This window comes from Crinia signifera, chromosome 2 (genome assembly GCF_055691185.1).
Source record: "Crinia signifera chromosome 2, ASM5569118v1, whole genome shotgun sequence".
Taxonomy (NCBI): Eukaryota; Metazoa; Chordata; class Amphibia; order Anura; family Myobatrachidae; genus Crinia; species Crinia signifera.
Genome location: NC_139218.1, coordinates 378,919,150 through 378,943,552, shown reverse-complemented (window position 1 = coordinate 378,943,552; position 24,403 = coordinate 378,919,150). Strand labels below are relative to the sequence as shown.

Sequence of the window (24,403 nt, the reverse complement as noted above, 5' to 3'; positions counted from 1 at the left end):
ACATTGTTGACAAAAAAATAGTCAACGTGATTTTTTTAGGTTTATGGGGTGACCATTTTAGCACCCCCGCTACACTCAGAACAGGATACCGCTTCCAATTGTAGTTCACGTATGAAAAAAAGTTATAAAAAGTGGTAAAAATTTTGGGTACTTGTTTCCTAGCACGGCGCCACCGATTTTGATTGTATCCATCGGGTCGAAAAAATCGGGTCGATCGCATCGCATGCCAACCAAATCACATGCGATGCGATCGACCCAATTTTTTCATTGCAATCAATGTAAAATGGTCCCTGAGACCCGATTTTACATTGATTTTAATGTAAAAACCCCCCATTTTAATACCAAACCCCCCCTCATGTTTCAAATGCCCCCCCCCCACCATTGTTAACCCACCCCACTATTGACGCCAACCCGAAGCATGGCGAGCATGGAGTTGATATTATATAGTGTGGCGAGCGCAGCGAGGCGAGCCACGCGAGGGGACGCGGATACCTTCACAGGTATCCGCGTCCCTTCGCCACGCTTCGGGCTCGGTGGCTCGCTGCGCTCGCCACACTATATAATATCAACTCCACGCCGACGTGGATAGTAGGGGTATGAAAAGGTCGGAGGACGCGTACCGCCGCCCATCGCGGGGCGGGTTGGTGTCAATAGTGGGGCGGGTTGGTGTCAATAGTGCTTCGGGTTGGTGTCAATAGTGGGGTGGCGTTAACAATGGGGGGGGGGGGCATTAAACATACTTTTTAACCATATTCAATCTGAAATTGGCCATATTGGCCCATATTGGTAAAATCAGGTTGATCGCATCATAATGGCCCGCGACCTTACGCGATCAACCCGGTTTTCACTTTAAAAATAATTTTACATTGTTCCCTATGGGAAAATCGCGTTGATCGCGTCCCCTTATTAGGGGCCGCGATGGATGCGATCAACCCGATTTTGTCTTTCACTGGCAAATTAGCTGGTGATTGACACAAAATCGGGTCCATCGCGTTGATTGTATGCCTTAAGTGCCTTAAACTTAAGGCATACAATCAACGAGATGGGCGCCGTGCTAGGAAACAAGTACCAAATTTTGAAAGGCTTATGTCGACCATACGTTCTGTTGACCATGTCGACCAATAGAGGGTGATCTTTTTACAATCAACCGGATACCGCCACTGCCTGTGAGGTACACGGAAATGTACTCTGTACGTATATAATTATTATTTTATTTGCTTAACAACTTGTGGCAATTCTGAAACAGAAATACTATGAAGAACGTTCAGCGCAATAGAATCAGTGCAGAGGGTCTCTATGATATCACAGAGACAGTGCAGAAAGAAGCGGCAGTTACGCCACTAACTCCAAAAGGTTACCAGCTTCAAACGGTCTTTTGCAGAGAGCCTTGTAAAATAACACGATCACATTCTCTCCAGGCCGAGTACTAGCTGACGGCTTCTGTTACACATATAAATATTTTTTTTCTTTTTTAAGTATTCTCTTGAAAATTAGTTCTCAGATCTCACGTCGGCCTTTGATACGGCAAAGCGCAGCTCCAGTCAGCGCGGGAGAGCCTTGTATCAGGGAACCTGCGTCCTGCAATCCAGTTATTAGCTACCCAATGCTTCTGAGAGCGTCTGCTCTTGACTTATTGCTCTCTATTTGTATGTTAAAGAGTCTTAATCACAGTCACCCACTTGATTGTAGGAAGCCGCTGCCCGTTGCAGCTTGCAGACTGGTGCCAGGAAAAAGGCACTTAAAGCCGAAGATAAGTAATCGCCCAGATTAATTATTATATAATGAGGTTGCAATCTTCATATGTATTGTGCATGCCACCTGATTGAGAAATTACTTTAAGTTGTTTAAATAAGAAGCAGGGTCTGCATACAGCGCGCTGTCCAAAGGGTCATTGGAGCTGCTATGTCTCTAGGCAACGGTTCCTCACACAGGCATCCATTCACCTCCGCCCTGCCTCCGCTGCTGTCTGTGCGCACCCCGCCTAACCTCAACACTGACCACAGGACGCTGGAGACCTCTTTTACACAACCGCTGACCTGGGTCCATGAGGGAAAAATCTGGGTTTTTGCAGCGGTGTATATAAGGGGTATAAGAAAGATAGATGCCAATACATGTATTCCCCAAAAATGATGGCACAGACTATATAATGCAGGCAGATGAGCTGGATTGAGAGTTCGGTTGCTATGAGAAGGGCAGACAGTGTCTTTGTCAATGGTCACAAGGTCAATATGTTGATACCTGAGCATGTGGAACCCCAGTGTACCATCATGCTTCAGGGCAGGACACTTTACCATCCACGTGGAAGTAAAAGTTCCAAAAAAAGAAAAAAAGACCAAAAAAAAAGAAAAAAGAAAAAAGTAAAAAAAAAAAAAAAAACTTATGTCGACTTGTTATGTCAACAATTGCCACTTTGACCTGTTGCCTGTGTTGACCGTGTGCATACCGCATTTGACTACCGATCTGGACAATGTCGCCCTATGGACCGTATAGCCTATGAGAGCCCCAGGCTGCTTGCTCGTTAATGCTTTACTTAACATCAAACATAGAAAGTTCTAGGTAATTGCACATTTCGGCTCCTGGAAATCATAATTAATAACACCAGAGGCATAATCCTGATCAAAGTGTACAGGTTATTGCAATCTAATATTAATAGAGAAACATAACACGGCCAAGTAAACCACCTGGGGTTGCCGAAAATCACTTTTAAAAATAAGTTTATTACACCAATAACATTTCCAGGCCCACGTCATCCGATAGAAAATAAATTGGTAAGTTGGAAATGAAGCAGGGATGGTTCCGTGTGTATGGCCCCCGGTGACGATTATGCGTGAATCTGGATTTATACCGCATGCAGTATATATGTAGTGATCGCCAGTGTTGTCTCTTCAGAGAACACGGGCAGTGACAGATCGCTCAGCACACATCGCTGTGTGCGGAGTGATCTGTGCTGAGCCAATCCGTGCTGAGCCGATCTGTGCTGCATCATACGCTCAGTTGCCCTGTGTGTACAGGGCTTAACATCCACAATTACTACTTAACTGGTCCCAAATCCAGCCGCTAATACAACCCTACATAATTAAAGCAGAGTTGCCGACCTTCCCGGAACGGCCGGGAGGCTCCCAAAAATTGGGTCCCCTGGAAATGTGGGCAACCCTCCCAGATACCGCCGCACCTCCCTGCGTATACCCCACAGCAGCCTTAAATTACTGCGATTTGTGGGTTTTCGTGAGGTGGGGTGGGCTAAATATGCAAATAGCACCATTTTAGCCCAGCCCCCTCCTTGAAGACCCACGAATTGCAAAATTTGCCATAATGGGGGCGGGGCTTGATGACGTTTAAATCAAGCCCTGCCCCAGAAGTGCTGCTGACAGTCTCCTCTGTAGGCAAGTATGAATTAAAGGCTAATATAGCTCCTCACCTCTATGGGGAGGGGGGGAGTAAAGAGTTTTGCATACCAGCACCCACTGGATAGCGCAGAAATTACTGTTATTGTGTTCCATCATTTTGATGAGCTGGAAACTAGTTTATCAATAAAACGTCACTGGAGCATACGAACGTCACAATACGGACTAGAAGAGGAAAAAATGAACTTGCCCCTTTGTGAAGCCAATCTCTAGGGATATACCCATGCTGGCCAAGTCATGTATGAACACAGCGACGGCTCTATACTCCCAGGCACCAAAGCCAGACGCACTCATGCCACAGGACTCACAGGCAACAGAGTCACCAGGTCAGGCCCATTGTCCATTCATCAGCAACCACCACCCTTACAGCAATGTGTGGGGGTGTCAGCATCACACTGTGGGGATGTGTTTCCCCAGTGGGGACTGGGCATCTTGTAAAGACTGAAGGACCAATGGAGCAGGTGGCTAAACATGTCCTCCAGATCTACCAACAGTTCATGTATATCAGGCCACATGTGGATCTATAGTAGGAATGAATGCAGCACATGTTTGATAGTGGGACAGTATCTGACAGTTAGGTCTGGTAAACGTGGACCGTTGGTAACTCCAGAGGACCGGTTTGGCCAGCCCTGCTCTACAATGACCAAGTCAAAATCCAGATCTCAAACCTATTGAGTATCTATGGCACCATTTGAAAATTGCATCCAACAAGTATCAGAAGACCAACCTGGAAAATTTGGCACAAACCTGCAAGGGAGAAGGGGCAGAAATCACTACCAAACAATGTGCAAGGTACCCAATGGACTCAAAGTCGTTTGTGCAGCTAAAGATGGTTCTCTCACGTCCTAGACTGCGTGAAAAATGTATTGGTGTATTTATTTATTTATTTTTTAATATTCGGACATATGTTTGATAAAACAACCTACTGCATAGTTGCCTACCCTCCTGTAGGGGGGGTACCACATTTTTTGGTTAGTCCCCTGCAGTTCCAGATGAGTAGACATATGTTCCACATCCTGCCTGCCCAGGAGTGATGCGGACAGGATGGTGTGACTCTCACACCAGCAATCGCAGGAATAAAGCCATTCAGCTCCGCCCCTTGTCAGCCAGTTTGGCCCCACCCCACCCTGAAGTGATCTGAAGTGTTTCCTCTACAGGCTTCTCCCGGAGAGGACACTAAAGAAGTAGGCATGGCTCACTGGTTCACAATAAAAATACTGGCTGGGACCATCTACGTAATACCCCTTTTACACTGACATAAATATCCCGAATTATTGCACATGAACACTCAGCAACCCAGGAGATTGTGCAGTGTAAATGCTCCCATTTGAAACTACCCGGGTCGAGTGACCAGGCATTTCAACCCGGGTAGCAAGCAGAGTTGAACATGGATTCAACCCGGCTCACGGTTCTAGGTAAACAGGTAACCCGGGACAATGCGACCCAGAACCTGTTAGCAGCAATGAAGCTGCCGGGGCTGGGACAGTATCTCATCTCTAGGTGCCGTCTCAGGAGCCACCTCTGATGACATCACTCACCCATCATTATACCGGGTCCGGCTGTCAGTGTAAAAGGGGTTTCAAGCTGGGCCGCAACTGGGTTGGAGCGGACAATTGCGTCTTCATCCTCCCACTGAGGCTACTACAATATATTAACATTATTTAAGGTTTGCAATCAGTCATCGGCAGGGAATTAAGACTCCTGTGTAAAGCTGGCCATACATATACAGATCGATTGTCAGATCTGGCTGGTTGGAACAAATACCTGGTAATGTATGAGAGCAAATGACAGTTGACTATTTGCTTTGAAATGCTGGAAAACTGCCAAAAAGATATGCTGTCTGCTGACTACACGTGTGATGTGATGGGTTATGGTATATATTTCACTCCTCCCATCAGTTTATGCCTCCACAATGCTGCCATGTATGTGCTGTCTGCTGCCTACACATGTGATGTGATGGGTTATGGTATATCAGACTCCTCCCATCACTCTGTGCCTCCACAATGCTGCCATGTATGTGCTGTCTGCTGACTACACATGTGATGTGATGGGTTATGGTATATCAGACTCCTCCCATTACTCTGTGCCTCCACAACGCTGCCATGTATGTGCTGTCTGCTGACTACACATGTGATGTGATGGGTTATGGTATATCAGACTCCTCCCATAACTCTGTGCCTCCATAATGCTGCCATGTATGTGCTGTCTGCTGCCTACAACATGTGATGTGATGGGTTATGGTAGATCAGACTCCTCCCATCACTATGTGCCACCACAATGCTGCCATGTATGTGCTGTCTGCTGACTACACGTGTGATGTGATGGGTTATGGTATATTAGACTCCTCCCATCACTCTGCCTCCACAATGCTGCCATGTATGTGCCGTCTGCTGACTACACATGTGATGTTATGGTATATCAGACTCCTCCCATAACTCTGTGCCTCCACAATGTTGCCATGTATGTGCTGTCTGCCGACTACACATGTGATGTGATGGGTTATGGTATATCAGACTCCTCCCATCACTCTGTGCCTCCACAATGCTGCCATGTATGTGCTGTCTGCTGACTACGCATGTGATGTGATGGGTTATGGTATATTAGACTCCTCCCATCACTCTGTGCCCCCACAATGCTGCCATGTAGGTGCTGTCTGCTGACTACGCATGTGATTTGATGGGTTATGGTATATCAGACTCCTCCCATAACTCTGTGCCTCCACAATGCTGCCATGTATGTGCTGTCTGCTGACTACACATGTGATGTGATGGGTTATGGTATATTAGACTCCTCCCATCACTCTGTGCCTCCACAATGCTGCCATGTATGTGCTGTCTGCTGACTACACATGTGATGTGATGACCTTCTGCAGTAACTTGCTGGGGTCCTGTCATTATTTTTATCATCTGATGGGGTCCCAGAGCAAAATAGCTTGAGGACCCCTGCACTAAATAGGGGCCGCGACCAATATAAATAACAATATAGTCCGCCGATCCCGATATTGTGCATACACACTGAACAATCAGTAAACAAGATCATTTATTGAGGTCACCGAGACCCGATGAACATGCAGGTCCTTGACTTTATAGCCAAATTGACCTTCATGTTAAGCAGATATCAATCGTCATTAATGATACGGAGTGTCGACATTGGACATAATATAACACAGACACTAGAGGCACACTCTGTCCTACTAGATGTCCTACTTCTCCTCACCTCTTTGACGTGAAGTACCGTCAGTGACCACTAGAGGCCACTGGAAGGACACAAATTGCTCCTCTGTGTGCTAAAAGATGTAATAACAGAAAGTGAAAGGAAATTTTGCAGGGACAATGATCAGTTGGGGAGCTGTAAATACAGAGATTGGAGGTAGGAGTATCAGATAGGTATGGGGGTGGGTAACAGAAACCATCATTTTCATGGGCTTTTAACTAGTAGGAAATAATCCCCAAGCACTGTTCGGGAAATTCAAATATCTATTAACTGATATTTTGTTTTTATTTCGCTTTATTTATTTATTTTAACATGCGGACGGTTAATATTTTTTGTTTCTTTCTTCAAAGAATTTTCTTTAAAGTATTTTCCCATGAAAGACGTTTTCGGCAACACTAAAGAAGACGGTAACGGATGAGAAGCCCCGCGTTGTGTGATTGCTGTACATCAAGCAGAAGGCAATATTTTACGTTTTTTCTTCAAAAGGTAAATACTGCAAACATTTGTATTATGGAGAATATAAGTTCTAAAGAAATATATTTGCAGTCTAAAGATTGCATTAATCACACATACATGTACTGTATGAACAAAGTTGGACAAACTAAAAAAGGTTTTACATGTTCTACGTACAAGTAAAAGATGAAAAACAAACAAACAAACCAAACCGAATAAATGACTTTGAAAATGTACAGTACTTTAATGCAACATTCAATTCACAAGGCAACCAGACGGGGACATCGTCCTTAGAAGTGACAGGTGACAAGTTGATATGAATTATATAATAACCAGACAATAAATAAGAATACCAAATAAAAAGGAAAGGGAAGTTCTGAAAGAATGAATCGGGAGAATGTTTTACTTATCGCAGAAAGGAAGATCAGTATGGAGCCTGGAACAGCTGATGAACGCACAATAAAGAGTCATATTTAGACCCAACAGGGGGAAAATAATAATAATTTATGGACTTGAAGTATTATTGCTAAATCAAAAGCTTATACAAGTTACACAAAAACAAAAGACAAATCTATACATTTATTTGGGTGTGGTATGGGGCTCCGACAGTGACGTTGGGCTCCCAACTGCCGATGCTCCGACAAAGGGGCGAGCGCAAAGAAGCCCCTTGTGGGACAGGTGGCTCACTATGCTCGCCGCACATTCTTTTCTCCCTCTATGGGGGTTGTGGACCCCTCCACAAGGGACAATAGCCACTGTGAGTTGGGATCTGCTCTGTCCGAGCACCACCAGTCGGTATACTGACTGTTGCGATCCCCACTTTCAGAGCATCATCCGGCACCCATTTATTGGATGGCTGCCTGATTTCAGTATAAACGGCAGTCAGAGATTGCGGGGGGAAATTCACTAAGATTGAATGTGTACGAATGCACAAATTCATAACCCATTTAATCTTAATTATGGGCAGGACATGATGATCAGCTAATTTAGTATTAACCGAATTAGGCCGATTTGCCGTATATGTATGGCAAGCTCAGCAGAATGAGTACACCATCGATAGAACTCAGCCGTATAGAACCATAGAGTTCTATCAGATCGGCAAATTTACAAAAATATAGCGGAATTCGTCCGTGAACTCAGCTAAAAACTCGAATGGAAAAATAGACCACACGAGTATAACCAGACCCGTGCTAACTGAGCTGGTGCAGGTTCCAGAAATACAATGGAAAACAAAATGGGGGTCCCCCTGTATTTCAGAAACCAGCACCAGGGTGGTCCTTACTACAAACAATGAGAGTCCCTATATTGGACCATTAGTTCCTCTGTTCTTATAGCTAACTTTCCCAAAAGCCTCCAATATAGCAGCAGTACAAGGACCAGCACTCCTTGCCAGCAGCTTCCATATATGCTTATTTAAAACATACATATATTATTGATGTTCTAATATAGCAGAAACACAGTAAAGGAAAGGATTGTCTCTTTGTTGGCGCACTTGAAGAAGAAAAGAAGAGTGATTTAAAAAATTTGCCTTTTATTGATATTCCTTTAAAAGAAAAGTTGTTTACGTGAAATGTATTCAAAAGTAATCAAAAATTAATAAAATAAGTATTAAATTATAATTCTGGCTGTGTGTGTCATTTCATTTCTGTATTATTTTTATTATGGTGGTCTTTTATGTCTTGATACAGTGTTAAACCAAAACCTTATGTATTACTATGCAATGATAGCCTTGTATTAAGTATCAATTCATTTTAAAGGATTGGTATGTTTACTTTGTAGCAGTTGTAAGGAGCAGACAAGTAGGGATGGCCATCTTTGCAATTGCCATCACTCTTCTTTTCTTCTTCAAGTGCGCCAACAAAGAGACAATCCTTTCCTTTCCTGTTTTTCTATTGTACATCATTGTCCTAGGCAGCACCCCCAAAAAATGACAAATGGCACGATATCAGGAACTCTCGAGACTATTGTCAATGCTGACCAGAGAAACAAAGCTGAAAGTTTCTGGCCGCTGTTTATCAGTGGAACACTCATTCAATGCAATGAAGCAGGTGGATCTCCCAGTTATTGGTATATCTGGACAATTGTTGTATACTGTAGTATAGCTTAAATTGGTCTCTTTCTTTATAGTGACAGGGATATTAATGATAAGGGGAAGATAGCAACAGAAGTAGCAATGACTTGAACTCGAACACAGGAATGATAGTAAAAGAGATAACATCAGTAAGAGGCATTATAGAGACAGAGATAATAGTGATAGGGGTATGATAAGAACAGGGATAGTAGTGATACAGGTGTAATACTTTACTGAGAGAGGTAGTAGTGAGAAGTGACAGCGATAGCAGTAATAGGTGTATGATAGTGACAGAGGTAGTAGTGAGCAGAGACAGGGGTATGATAGTGACAGAGGTAGTGAGAAATGGCAGGGGATATGTTAGTGACAGAGGTAGTAGTGAGCAGTGACAGGTATGATAGCGACAGAGGTAGTAGTGAGCAGTGACAGGTATGATAGCGACAGAGGTAGTAGTGAGCAGTGACAGGTATGATAGCGACAGAGGTAGTAGTGAGCAGTGACAGAGGTATGATAGCGACAGAGTGAGCAGTGACAGAGGTATGATAGAGACAGAGGTAGTAGTGAGCAGTGACAGGTATGATAGCGACAGAGGTAGTAGTGAGCAGTGACAGAGGTATGATAGCGACAGAGTGAGCAGTGACAGAGGTATGATAGCGACAGAGGTAGTAGTAAGCAGTGACAGGTATGATAGCGACAGAGGTAGTAGTGAGCAGTGACAGGTATGATAGCGACAGAGGTAGTAGTGAGCAGTGACAGAGGTATGATAGCGACAGAGTGAGCAGTGACAGAGGTATGATAGAGACAGAGGTAGTAGTGAGCAGTGACAGGTATGATAGCGACAGAAGTAGTAGTGAGCAGTGACAGGGGAATGATAGTGACATATGAAGTAGTGAGCAGGGACAGATGTAGCATAGTAGTGACAGGGGTATGATAGAGACAGAGGTAGTTGTGGGCAGTGACAGAGGAATGATAGTGACAGAGGCAATAGTTAGCACTAAAAAAGGTAGTAGTGAGCAGTGACAGAGGTAGTAGTGAGCAGTGACAGAGGTAGTAGTGAGCAGTGACAGATGTAGCATAGTAGTGACAGGGGTATGATAGAGACAGAGGTAGTTGTGGGCAGTGACAGAGGAATGATAGTGACAGAGGCAGTAGTTAGCAGTAACAAAGGAAGTAGTGAGCAGTGACGGGTATTATAGTGACATAGGTAGTAGTGAGCAATGACAGTGGTCATGCTAGTGACATATGAAGTAGTGAGCAGTGACAGATGTAGTGTAATAGTGACAAGGGTATGATGGTGACAGGGGTTATGATAGTGACAGAAGTAGTAGTTAGCAATGAGAGGGGGGTATGCTAGTGAAAGAGGTAGTAGTGAGCAGTGACAGGTAAAATAGTGACAGAGGTAGTAGTAGTAAGCAGTGACAGGGGAATGATACTGAACTATGAAGTAGTGAGCAGTGACAGATGTAGCATAGAAGTGACAGGGGTTTGATAGTGACAGAGGTAGTAGTGTGCAGTGACATAGGAATGATAGTGACAGAGGCCGTAGTGAGCAGTGACAGAGGTAGTAGTGACAGAGGCCGTAGTGAGCAGTGACAGGGGAATGATAATGACATATGAAGTAGTGAGCAGTGACAGGGGAATGATAGTGACAGAGGTAGTATTGAGTAGTGACAGAGGTTGTATTGAGCAGTGACAGAGGCAGTAGGGAGCAGTGACAGAGGCAGTAGGGAGCAGTGACAGAGGTAGTAGGGAGCAGTGACAGAGGTAGTAGGGAGCAGTGACAGAGGCAGTAGGGAGCAGTGGCAGAGGCAGTAGTGACAGGCAGTAGTGAGCAGTGACAGAAGTAGTAGTGAGCAGTGACAGAAGTAGTAGTGAGAAGTGACAGAGGCAGTAGTGAGCAGTGACAGAGGCAGTAGTGAGCAGTGACAGAGGCAGTAGTGAGCAGTGACAGAGGCAGTAGTGAGCAGTGACAGAGGCAGTAGTGAGCAGTGACAGAGGCAGTAGTGAGCAGTGACAGAGCAGTGACAGAAGTAGTAGTGAGCAGTGACAGAGGTAGTAATGGGCAGTGACAGAGGTAGTAGTGAGCAGTGACAGAGGCAGTAGTGAGCAGTGACAGAGGCAGTAGTGAGCAGTGACAGAGGCAGTAGTGAGCAGTGACAGAGGCAGTAGTGAGCAGTGACAGAGGCAGTAGTGAGCAGTGACAGAGGTAGTAATGGGTAGTGACAGAAGTAGTAGTGAGCAGTGACAGATGTAGCAGTGAGCGAGGCAGTAGTGAGCAGTGACAGATGTAGTAGTGAGCAGTGACATATGTGGTAGTGACAGAAGTAGTAGTGAGCAGTGACAGTAGTAGTGAGCAGTGACAGATGTAGCAGTGAACGAGGCAGTAGTGAGCAGTGACAGAGGTAGTAGTGAGCAGTGACATACAGTATGTGGTAGTGACAGAAGTAGTAGTGAGCAGTGACAGAGGTAGCAGTGAGCAGTGACAGAGGTAGCAGTGAGCAGTGACAGAGGCAGTAGTGAGCAGTGACAGAAGTAGTAGTGAGCAGTGACAGAGGTAGTAATGGGCAGTGACAGAAGTAGTAGTGAGCAGTGACAGAGGTAGTAGTGAGCAGTGACAGAGGTAGTAGTGAGCAGTGACAGAGGCAGTAGTGAGCAGTGACAGAGGCAGTAGTGAGCAGTGACAGAGGCAGTAGTGAGCAGTGACAGAGGCAGTAGTGAGCAGTGACAGAGGCAGTAGTGAGCAGTGACAGAGGTAGTAATGGGTAGTGACAGAAGTAGTAGTGAGCAGTGACAGATGTAGCAGTGAGCGAGGCAGTAGTGAGCAGTGATAGATGTAGTAGTGAGCAGTGACATATGTGGTAGTGACAGAAGTAGTAGTGAGCAGTGACAGTAGTAGTGAGCAGTGACAGAAGTAGCAGTGAACGAGGCAGTAGTGAGCAGTGACAGAGGTAGTAGTGAGCAGTGACATACAGTATGTGGTAGTGACAGAAGTAGTAGTGAGCAGTGACAGAGGTAGCAGTGACAGAGGTAGCAGTGAGCAGTGACAGAGGTAGCAGTGAGCAGTGACAGAGGTAGCAGTGAGCAGTGACAGAGGCAGTAGTGAGCAGTGACAGAGGCAGTAGTGAGCAGTGACAGAGGCAGTAGTGAGCAGTGACAGTAGTAGTGAGCAGTGACAGAGGCATGATAGTGACACGGATAATGAAGACAGTGGCAGAGCCAGGCGGGAGACACGTTGTCACTCCCGGTGAGCAGTGTCCCTACCTATATCCTCCCCCGGACGGGAGCCGCCGGGTTCTACTGCTGTCATCTCGCCACAGCCGGAAACTCCACAACATCACCCGACATTAGAAGCCGGCCCGGAACCTCAGTGCGCAGGCTCCGGACACCGGACGCGCCCACCTCCACGTGTATCTTCACAACAACCACGCCCCCTCTCCATAGAACCCAGCTCTGATTGGAATGGGCGGATACTTGCGTGGACGTCACTTGGTGAGAAGTCACGTGGTAGATTGGTACTTATACACTGAGGCTGGGAGCAAGTATAGTTGACCAACCACTCGTTCCCGGCCTCCGGGAGGAGGATAGATACAGATATGGAGCATCATAAGCCGGGATGCGGAGGGAAATGTGTCTTGTTGTTTTTGGCCCCTGTGTGGTTGTACTTCATCATTCACACAGACACTCTCCAAGCTGCATGGCCCTGGGATATTCCTGCTGAGAGACTTTCATCTGAGACATTCTATACGTACTCTTATACTATAGTTATAGCTCAACCGCATGATGCCTCCATACATACCCCAGGACAAGCAAGTGGGGGTGACTCACTCCAGACTCCCACCTACAGCTCCATACATACCCCAGTGCCAGCATGTCTGGACTCACTCCAGACTGATACCCCAGATCCAGCATGTGGGGACTCACTCCAGGCTGACACCCCACAGCTCCATACATACCCCAGGTCCAGCATGTGGGGACTCACTCCAGGCTAGGGATGCCAGTCCCGGGGCATTTTTTCGATCCCGGGATTTGGGATTGAAAAATGCTCAATCCCGGGATTCCCGGGATTGGCCTCCATAGTTAAAAAAAAAAAAAAAAACACGTCCCTCCTCCCCAAACTGGCCGACCCGCACATTAACACGGCAGACTAATCCCCACTATCCCTCCTGCCCTGCACTGCGTTGTCACTTACATGATGGTGGTGACAGGCAGTAGCAGGACCATCTCCAGCGGGCATGCGGGTGGGAGCTACTCAGCTTGTCTGGGAGCTGCTCAGCGGGCGGCTAGGTGCTGCGCAGCGGGCGGGCGGCTTGGAGCTCCTTAGCGGGCGGGCGACTGGGAGCTCCTCAGCGGGCGGGCGGCCAGGTGAACAAGTTCAGAACAGTGTCTGTGTGTGCTGCAGCGGCATGACGGCGGCCGGGCTGTGCAGCGTTATGTGATGTCAGGGGTCACGCTGCGTAGCCCGGCCACCGTCATGCCGCTTCAGCACACACAGACACTGTTCCAAACAGCCGTCTGCTGGATTTTTACAAACAGGTACTAATCCCGCAATCCCGGGATTGGAAGGCTCAATCCCGGGATTGAAATCCCGCCGTTTTTAGGCTAAGATCCCGCCGATCCCGGGATTGGCCTCCCTACTCCAGGCTGACACCCACAGCTCCATACATACCCCAGGTCCAGCATGTGGGGACTCACTCCAGGCTGACACCCACAGCTCCATACATACCCCAGGTCCAGCATGTGGGGACTCACTTCACTTCAGACTGACACCCACAACTCCGTGCATACATACCCTAGGCCCAGCATGTGGGGGCAAGGGTGTAACTACATCTTCATGGGCCCCATAGCAAAAATTTAATGGGGACCCCAACCAAGTTACAGGGTTTAGGAAGAGAATGTGCAAATGTAGAATGTACAAAGTGCAGGGAGAAATGGTGCAGATGTGGGCAGTTACATGGTATAGGGATGAAAGGTGTAGAAGTGGGCCACTGATGGCTGCACATCGCCAGTCGTCACCTCATTGTTGGCAACGCTTACCTACTCACTGGCAGCGACGCATCCCCGCCTCACTGAGAGCCACACTTCCCTACTCACTGACAGTGGTACATCCCTGCCTCACTGACAGCTACACTTCCCTACTCACTGACAGCGGTGCATCCCCGACTCACTGAGAGCCACACTTCCCTACTCACTGACAGTGGTGCATCCCTGCCTCACTGACAGCCCCACTTCCCTACTCACTGACAGCGGTGCATACCCGCCTCCCTGACACCCCCACTTCCCTATTCACTGACAGTGGTGCATACCCGCCTCACTGACAGCCACACTTCCCTACTCACTGGCAGGTATTCAATGCGGCCGGCAAGGGGGTTAAACAGCGAGGATTGCAGAAAACCAGCGATCCCCGCTGTTTAACCCCCGCACCGGCCGCTCGCTCTATTCAATGTTCTGGGGAAATCCTTGCTGTCATAGGACGGTGAGAATTCCCCAAAACAGCGAGACCCGCGGCTAGTGCAGAAAACTCGCTGTATTTAGCTGCGAGTCTCGCTGGTTCTGGAGCAGCATACGTCAATTCCCCCTCGCTCAAAAAATGGAGCGAGGGGGAATTGGCGTATGCGGGGGCTGCGTTGAATACTGACAGAGTAAGTGGTGACAGCGAGCAGGAAGCTCTGCTTGCTGTCAACGCTCGCCCACAGCATTGAATATTGACAGCGGCACATCCCTGTCTCACTGACAGCCACACTTCCCTACTCACTGACAGCGGTGTATCCTCACCTCACTGACAGCCACACTTCCCTACTCACTGACAGCGGTGTATCCCCACCTCACTGACAGCCACACTTCCCTATTCATTGACAGCGGTGCATACCAGCTTCACTGACAGCCCCACTTCCCTACTTGCATCCCCGCCTCACTGACAGCGGTGCATCCCCGACTCACTGACAGCCACACTTCCCTACTCACTGACAGACACACTTACCTACTCACTGACAGCGGTGCATCACTGTCACAAACACAATGCAGAGGTACTGCAATCTGGAATATACAAATGACGCTGAACCTATTTTACATTTTTTTTTATCCAAGTGCCATTGATTACACTGAAACAATGATCTTCCGTTCTGCTTTAAGCTAGGGATGGCCATTGGTGCAGTTACCATCGACAGCCACAACCAGCATAAGTTACACCGTATGTAGATACGCATGGACGGCATCCCACCGTTCGCAAGGCGGGATCTGGTTCACTTGCAAGGATGCAAATTCGTGTCCGAGCATATGAACCAGAATAACCCCCATGATATGTTGGCTCTAGTGTGTAGCCGGCATAAGACAAATGGGATTACAGAACACTTAAATATTTTTACTTCAATGTGTGAATGAAGGGGAGCTTACGGTTGTGTGGGGTAGGGTTTTCCATAAGTGGGAAACAGTGTGGGAGAAGGAGAGGAGGTTACCAGAGAAAAGTTGATCAGAGGCAGTTCAAACAGTCTTGTAACGGATCGGGTACAGAATCTCAGCACTGACAATGCCGACTGTCAGGAGACCAGTCCTGTCGGCTATAATGCCAACAGTTTTAGGTAGTAGCGGAGCTTGTGGGTCCAGATGCACAAATTTATCTAATCGCAGTATAAATGTGTTCTCAAAATTGGCACAACCAAGGCACTGCAGGTGGGGCAGATGTAACATGTATAGAGAGAGTTAGATTTGTGTGAGCTATCTTGTTTCTGTGCAGCGCAAATACTGGCTGCATTATTTTTACACTGCAATTTAGATTTCAGTTTCAACATACCCCACCCAAATGTAACTCTCTCTGCACATGTTACATCTGCCGCACCTGCAGTGCAGCATGGTTTTGCCCATTTTGAGAACAAATTTGTACTGCGATCAGATCTGAATAAGGGCCAATGTCTTGCGCAGTGTGGATAACGGGGAATTTACCTTGGTGGAGGCAGGAACACAGTGCTCCCTGCTCTGCCTGTGACAGGCCCCCACCCCTTGGCTTTCCTCAGTGTGGCACTCGCGCAGACAGTGACAATTACACTTGTTTTGAGTTTGATTTAAATCATAGACAGAAGTGAATCAGTACACAAGGTCATCTCTGCCTCTATAAGGTAAGGGGCAGGTCCTTCAGTGAGTGGGGACCACCCTGCTCCCTGCACTGGACCATTCATCCAGTATTGCCAAAATGGTCTGCAGGAGGGCCAGGCGATAACTCATTGCTGGTTTGGGCAGCAGTGGGTCCCATAGTCCTCTGGGGCCCATTGTAATGCACTTGCTGCACCAATGGTAGTTCCGCCTTGGTGTCACAAACTTGGGTGCACTACCACTCGGGGATTGGCTAGACCTGACACAGGGGCGCGGAGTCTAACCGTGCCGGGGGTTTTCTGCCAGTGACCCCTCCAAGCGGGATTTGGGCTTCTGCGGCTCCCGACACGTCGGTCGCGGCCCCCTGGTCAGGTTCCCCGTATGAGTGGTAGCAGCTTGTGGAATATGGAGCGTGGTCGTCAAGCCGGGTCGGTAACAGGTTAGCAGATACGGTACCAAGGAATGCAGCACACAGGGAGCGGGCAGGAGAATGGTCACAGAACAAGCCAAGGTCATACACTGGATGTCACGGATGTAGTACACAGGGAGCAGGCAGGAGAATAGTCAGGAGAATAGCCGGAATCATACACTGGTAAACACTGGGTACGGTACACGAGGATCAGGCAGGAGAGTGGTCAGGAGGCAGGCTGAGGTCATACACAGGTAACCCACGATTCACGGTACACAGGGATTAAGCCGAAGGATAGTCAGGAAACAAGCCGAAGTCAGTATCTGGTGATCAGGAACACAGTAAAGTACAAGGGACGCTGGAGCAGGTTGTGAGCCTATACTCTGGCAGCTTCTTTCTGCCAGAGACTGCCTTTTATAGGAAGCACAGGGAACTCACAGGTGAACTAATCAACGGGCTGAGCATGCTCAGTTTACACTGAACTCTCCTGCAGGAGAGAGTTACCAGGTGTTACTAATTAGCTGAGCTCAGATCTCACAGCACAGTTCAACTATACAGAGCTGTCAGCAGCATGAGACAAAGCCAGCAGGATTTGACCAGCAGGTAACTAAAATACATGCATATTGTGACACTTGGGTGTTGGGGTAACTATACTAACCTTTCCTCCCTCCCCATAACCCTCTTTTTCTACAACCTAACCTTAGCCCCGTGCAATGACGGAAGAAGAAGCCCCTCCATTGTCAAGAAGATGAACCACGTTGCGTCACTTCCAGTTCCGTCTGCAGTGTCACCAGTGCCTCCTTGTGCTTTTACCCGACCAGCAATCCACTGGGAGCTACCCGCGCTGCCCTCAGACGTCAGCGTTTGTCAGCATTTATCTGTGTAACGCTGACACGGGTGGAAGAAGCACAGGGCGTTAGTTTGAACCCTGGAGACAGTATTATTTATTTTATTTATCAACAGTATCTTATATAGTGCAGAAAATTCCATTGTGCTTTACAATTGTAAACAGTGATACTGGGTATTTACAGACAGTTAGAAAGGTAGGAGGGTCCTGCTCACAAGCTTATTATCTGTAGCCAGCGGCCAATCAGAGAGGGACCCGACTCCCGACCATACACTACTCCTCTGCTGCTCCTTGATATAAGGACACACATACCACCCACTCCACTCGAAAGTACTGTGGGTATTTCAAATTGAGAGGAGGGGTACTCATAAATGAAAAAACCTAATCAAGGGGTACGGGAGAGAAAAAAGTTGGGAACTGCTGCTATAGACTAAACTACAGCGTAAGATCTTCCCATCAAGTTAATTCCTTGAGACATTCTGAAATGACACAACTTGTCTGCTCACTGAATACAAACAGTAATTCTTATGTGCATGATGTATTCTTCTGGGTCATACAGCTGTCAGTACTATTTCCACCGTGTGACCTTCCCACGACCATGCAAACGTGTCTTTGCTGATGTTTAAAGCCAATCTTGTAAAGAATCGTTCACCTATCATCTGTTTATGTCCACCGTAAGTAACCTAACACACGGTTAAGTTCCATTTAACAACATACATATCATTCACGCCCCATTTTGAATCTATGTGAAAAAAAAAAAATTTTCAATCCATCGGTTTAAACTGAAATTTATTTTTCTAACTCTCATAAACTGCCTAATTCAATTTCCCTGGAATTTTTTGCATTAAAAAAAGCCAGGGAAATGTAATACGGCCTAAGGTAAGATATGTGAGTGGATTCAAGATGGTGTTACACTCATGGCGGCAAAACCTTGTCAGCAACAACTTCTAGTGAGACCACACCCCAGCAGAGAGGCAAGGGTTCCACAGCCAGAAAGTGTTTTGCAGCAAGAGACTTACATATTTAATTTTTAATGCCAACCTAGAAAAGCTGGAATAGTCTACTAGAAACTGTCACAATCTGGGGATTGTAGGGACTGGCAAATGGGGAGTAACCTTAGAGGAGACGGGACTTGGATGATGGAAGTTTGGTGGTTGAATGTAATGCTTTCTCATGAACCAGAATATAGGATGAACAAAAGAGAAACTTGAACAAGATCGAAGAGTTTAATAATCAGGTCTTGGGATACAGCCAATAGGAATGGCAGCACATAACAGGTAATGAAGTAAATGAATGATAATAACAACCCTAACAGTTTGTATAATAATGGAAGGACTGTGATGTAGAACTTGCATACACAACGGTAAGGAAGTTGAAGATGATGAAGGAGTTTGGAGACCACTGTTAGAGTTCGTAGTAGATGATAAAGACCTTGAGGGCTGTAGTAACTTGAAGACGTGAAGACATGGAACTGTGAAGACTTGATACTGTGAAGACTTGAGCATTTGAACACGATCTTGAAGAACCATAAGACTTTAGCATGACTTTAAGTAACTGAGGCACTTGAACACAACTGCGGATAACCTTAGCACTCTAGTATGGCGTTGGATAACTGGTAATTGAACACACTGTGGATACTTTAGCACTCTGGTATAACTTTAAATAACTGTGGCACTTGAACACACTGGATACTTTAGCACTCTGGAATAACTTTGAATAACTGTGGCACTTGAACACACTGTGGATACATTAGCACTCCCTGGAACATGACTTGTAAAATCTGAGATACCTTGGAAACTGCTGAGAGTTGCTGTGGAACTGAGGGGGTAACTGAGAGGCGTTGAAAGGCAATCCCAAGAGGAGAGAGGTGGGTCCCCTGCTGCATGCTGGTAGGTCACTGCGGTACTGGTACATTTAAGGAACACCGGACAGGAGCAACAGCAGGTTAGGCAGGAACACTGTGGAGCACAAAGCCACTGAACCACTCTCCAGGAGGTAGACTGAAGCACTGACAGGGAGACATGGGCCAGACCCCTTTTATCAAGGAAAGACACACCGGATTGGCTGGAGAAACCCCTGGCAGGGGATTGGAGAAACCTTGGTCTCCAACATGGCCGCTTCCATACCGGAGACACCACGGAGAACCAGGCACACCTCTCACAGTCGCAGACACGCAGCAGGCCTGCCCCTCCACAACACTGTCCTACAATGGCGTCCTCTGTTGCAGCACCATGCTGCCTGGGACCTGCACCCTGTGTGCCCCTGCTCCCCGGCATCTTGACCATACCACGCGGCCCGCAGGACAGACAACGCGACCCCCAACTGTGGTAAACCTCTGCGTAATGACAGAACCAAGAATGTTGCTTTAGGTCAATAAAGATGCAATATTATTATTATTATTATAATTTTATTTATAAGGCGCCACAAGTGTTTTGCAGCGCCGTACAAAGGAACAATACAGGGAGACAAAACTTGGCATAACATTGAATAAATAACAAAAATACAGTACAAATAAAGAGCACCACAGTTCAATACATATTACAGCTTAAATGTAAGTAGTGAGGACCCAATCAACATACAACTAGAGGCTTGAGGCCAATGATGGAGATGAGTATGAAGATGGTCACTGAGTGTTGGAGTAAAGGAGAGCTGTGAGTGAAATGTGAAGAGAAGTGGGCTTTGACAACAGGAGGGAAGAGGGCCCTACTCGGAGGAGCTTACAATCTAGTAGGAAGGGGAGACAGACAGATTACAAGAGGTGCAAGCGAGGGGGTGGTGGTTAGATAGCAGGATGTAAACAGGCAAGGGTTAGGAGAACCAGCTGGTTTATGCAGTGGAAGGGTACGCTTTGATGAATAGGTGAGTTTTCAGTGCCCGTTTAAAGCTTTGCAAGGTCGGGGAGAGTCTAATGGAGCGAGGGAGTGCGTTCCACTGAAGGGGTGCAGCACGGGCAAAGTCCTGTACTCTAGCATGGGAAGCAGTGATCAGGGTGGAGGAGAGACGACAGTCGTCAGCTGACCGTAGAGGGCGGGAGGGTGTATGAATGGAGATGAGGTTAGAGATATATGGAGCAATGGAATTAGAGATGGCCCTGTATGTGAGTGTGAGGTGTTTGAAGAGGATTCTGTAGGGGAATGGAAGCCAGTGCAGATTTTGTTGATGGGGAGTAGCAGAGTTAGAGCGGCAGGAGAGGAAGATAAGCCTGGCTGCAGCATTGAGGACAGATTGGAGAGGAGCTAGTTGGGATTGAGCGAGGCCAGTGAGAAGAGCATTACAGTAGTCAAGCCGTGAGATGACTAATGAGTGGATGATCAGCTTAGTTGCACTCTGTGAGAGAAAGGGCCTGATGCGAGCAATGTTGCGTAACTGGAACCGGCAAGAATGGGCCAGGGCTTGGATGTGGGGTGCAAAGGAGAGGGAGGAGTCAAGAGTGACACCCAGGCAGCGGAGTTGGGGAACAGGGGAGATGATGGTGTTGTTAACAGTGATAGAGATATTAGTAGGGGGCATAGCTCTGGGTGGGGGAAAGATAATAAGTTCGGTTTTGTCCATATTCAGCTTCAGAAATCGCTCAGACATCCAGGTAGAGATGGCAGCGAGGCAGTTGGAAACTTGAGAGAAAACAGTGGGGGACAGATCAGGAGAGGAGAGGTAGATTTGGGTGTCATCTGCATAGAGGTGATATTGGAAGCCAAAGGAGTTAATGAGTGCACCCAGAGAGGAGGTGTACAGAGAGAACAGAATGGGGCCAAGGACGGAACCCTGAGGGACCCCGACAGGAAGGATAGAAGGTGGTGAGGTAGAGCCAGAGGCAGAGACTGAGAAGGAACGGTTGAAGAGGTAAGAGGAAAACCAGTTGAAGACTGTGCCAGAGAGGCCAATGTTTTGGAGTGTGTGGAGGAGGAGAGGGTGATCCACAGTGTCAAAGGCAGCAGATAGGTCCAAAAGGATAAGCAGGGAGAAGTGACCCTTGGATTTGGCTGACAGCAGGTCATTGGTGACTTTCACTAGGGCAGTCTCAGTGGAGTGAAGTGGGCGAAAGCCAGATTGAAGGGGATCTAGGATGGAGTGGTCAGACAGGTAGCTGGTGAGACGCCTGTAAACCAGCCGTTCTAGTATTTTAGAGGCAAATGGGAGAAGAGAGATAGGGCGGTAGCTTATGGGAGATAAAGGGTCCAGGTTAGGTTTTTTAAGAATCGGCGAGACCAGAGCGTGTTTGAAGGGTGAGGGAAAGATGCCAGTAGAAAGAGATAGGTTAAAGAGGTGAGCAAGGTGGGAGCAGCCAGTGGGGGAGAGGGAACTGAGGAGACGGGAGGGGAGAGGGTCCAAGGGACAGGTAGAGGGGGGAGAGGATGAGATGAGGGAGCGGACTTCCTCAGCTGTAGTAGGGCAGAAGGATGACAGAGTGGGGTAGTTGGTAGGGGAGGATGATTGGGGTGGGTGGGCAGCAGAGGGGGTATGGAAGGAGATATCATGTCGGATTACCTCAATTTTAGAGAGGAAGAAGGAGGCACAGTCAGTGGCAGTGAGGGATGAAGGGAGGAGGGGTGGTGCAGGGCGAAGTAGAGTGTTGAAAGTATCAAAGAGACGTCGGGGATTGGAGGAATGGGAAGAGATGAGAGATTTGAAGAAAGATTGTTTGGTATAGGAGAGAGCAGCGCTGTAGGAGGAGAGAATAAACTTGAAATGGAGGAAGTCTTCCAGAGAGTGAGATTTCCTCCAGAGGCGTTCAGCAGAGCGTGCACATTTTTGCAAGAATCTAGTTATTTTGTTGTGCCAGGGTTGTGGTTTAGAGCGTCGAAGGGGAACAGTGTGGAGGGGGGCTACAGAGGTGAGAGAAGAGTAATAGAAAGAGGCAGCCTGGTTGGGGCAAGTCATGGTTGAGAGAGGAGAGAGGAAAGTCTCCAGGGAAGACAGGACAGTGGGGCCAAGAGATCCGAGGTTACGTCTGGTGACTGTGGGTCTGGGCAATGAGGGGAGAGGGGAGGATGAGAGGGTGAAAGAGAGCAGATTGTGGTCAGAGAGTGGGAAGGAAGAATTAGAGAAATCAGAGAGATTACAATGGTGGGTGAAGACTAGGTCAAGGGAGTGTCCGAGATTATGAGTGGGGGTGGAGGTCCATTGAGAAAGTCCAAAGGAGGTGGTAAGGTCAAGAAGGTTAGAGGAGGCAGCATTATTGCTGTCAATAGGAATGTTAAAGTCACCGAGGATGATAGAGGGGAGGTCAGAGGCAAGAAAGTGTGGAAGCCACGCAGCAAAGTTATCAAGGAAAGGGGAGCAGGGGCCAGGGGGGCGGTAGATTACAGCCACAAGGAGGTGAATGGGGTAGAAGAGGCGGATAGTGTGTACCTCAAAGGTGGAGAATGTGAGGGAGGGCTCAGGTGGGATGGCGCGGAAGGTGCAGTTGGGGGAGAGGAGGATGTCCACTCCTCCACCCTGGCGGCCATCCGGTCTGACCGAGTGTGTGAAGGAGAGGCCTCCATAAGAGAGGGCAGCAGGGGAGGTAGTGTCAGATGCGGACAGCCAAGTTTCAGTGATGGCAAGAAGGTTAAAAAAGTGGGAGATAAAGAGGTCGTGGATAGTTGGGAGCTTGTTGCAGACTGATCTAGCATTCCAGAGAGCACAGGAGAAAGGAAGGGAGGGGACAGGTGAGATAGTAATTAGGTTGTGCGGGATGTGGGTGCATGTGAAAGGTGTGGAAGTTGAGAGGGGGCGAGACCTGACAGCAAGGACTGGTATGGGACTGGATCTAGGAGCCATATTTCTGTGTAAAGTTGGTCAGAGTAGTGATATAGAGTGAGATTGGAGTGGCCTAGAATGAGCAGTGAGAAGGTGGTGTACTGGAAGTGTGGAGAGCCTACAGGAAGTATAGTTAATGTATAAGTTAGACAGAGGCAGTGTGTGACAGCATTTAGTTCAGCATGGAGATCAGTGTCCAGGTTGTGCAGACTGAAGGTGATGATGAGGCAGGTATCTCACTGCAGTATGTTGATTGCTGGGGTTGCAGATGGAGGACGAAGTGTTCTTTGTCCTCCTGTTTCCCTCCTGTTCATCTCCTGTATATCTCCTATGTTATATTACTATAGTCTGCATACTTTACACTAGAATACTTCACATCCAGAAGACTACACAGCCAGTATGACGCATACTCATACCTCCCAACCTTAAGTGTCGATGCAGGGATTCGCACGCGGAGGGGTGGGGGTGGGGCATTACCTGTTTGTTACGCTACGAACATATGCAGCTTAGCAAACAGGTCTGAATCAGGCAGTATATTCCATTGGAGGGTATTATGTACTGTAGCTTTGGATCCTGAAGCACATTGTTTCTGGTGAGATGTAATAATACAGGGGGAATCATTTATGTATTGTCTTATGGTCATAATTATGATGTCACAAGGATGACTAATAACTACTCAGCTGGGGCTGGTAAATGTTGCACTTCATTATAGCTATACGATGTAATCATTTTTTTCTGCACTATATATTGGCATATTCCAGCAGAAAACAAGGATTCCCTTCAGGGCAATGCAGATCCAACTTCCACAGATACATCCACAGGCATTAGACTTAGTTGCCCATGGGGTCTGATTCAGACCTGATCTGGGTGCTTCTGGGGAAACAAACGCGTGTCAATCACAAAGTGAGCGGCCAGCGATCACAGGCATTCTGAGCATGTGATCGCAGAGGGCTCGCACATGCGCACAGCAGACTGTGCTAGTGCATATTCGCAATCCTGCGATCAGGCCTGAATTGGGGGCCATGAAATCAACTCTCTGACCTGCCAGAGATGCAAGAGTAAAAGAACATTGAACTATCTGCAGCCAAGCTGGAAGCAGACAAAAGGGCAGACACAGGAGGAGGAGGAACCACTTGTGCATGCGCAAACCCGGGGAATTCAGCCCGCTGTGAGTAGGTCTGAAT

The 24,403-nt window shown here is 47.5% G+C and overlaps 1 protein-coding gene across 2 annotated transcripts in view; it reads right to left on the bottom strand.

Annotated features, from left to right (window-relative positions):
- The window catches only part of SLC36A4 (solute carrier family 36 member 4), a 174,735-nt gene extending 162,136 nt beyond the window's left edge, over positions 1–12,599 (bottom strand). Inside the window, exon 1 of one of the 2 annotated variants that reach the window (XM_083170136.1) lies at positions 12,403–12,599. In XM_083170136.1, the coding sequence (XP_083026262.1) occupies positions 12,403–12,448 (46 nt within the window). In that variant the 5' untranslated portion in view covers positions 12,449–12,599. The remainder of the gene's footprint in view (positions 1–12,402) is intronic. The other variant, XM_083170134.1, reaches the window with a different exon arrangement.
- Positions 12,600–24,403: the final 11,804 nt, after the last annotated feature.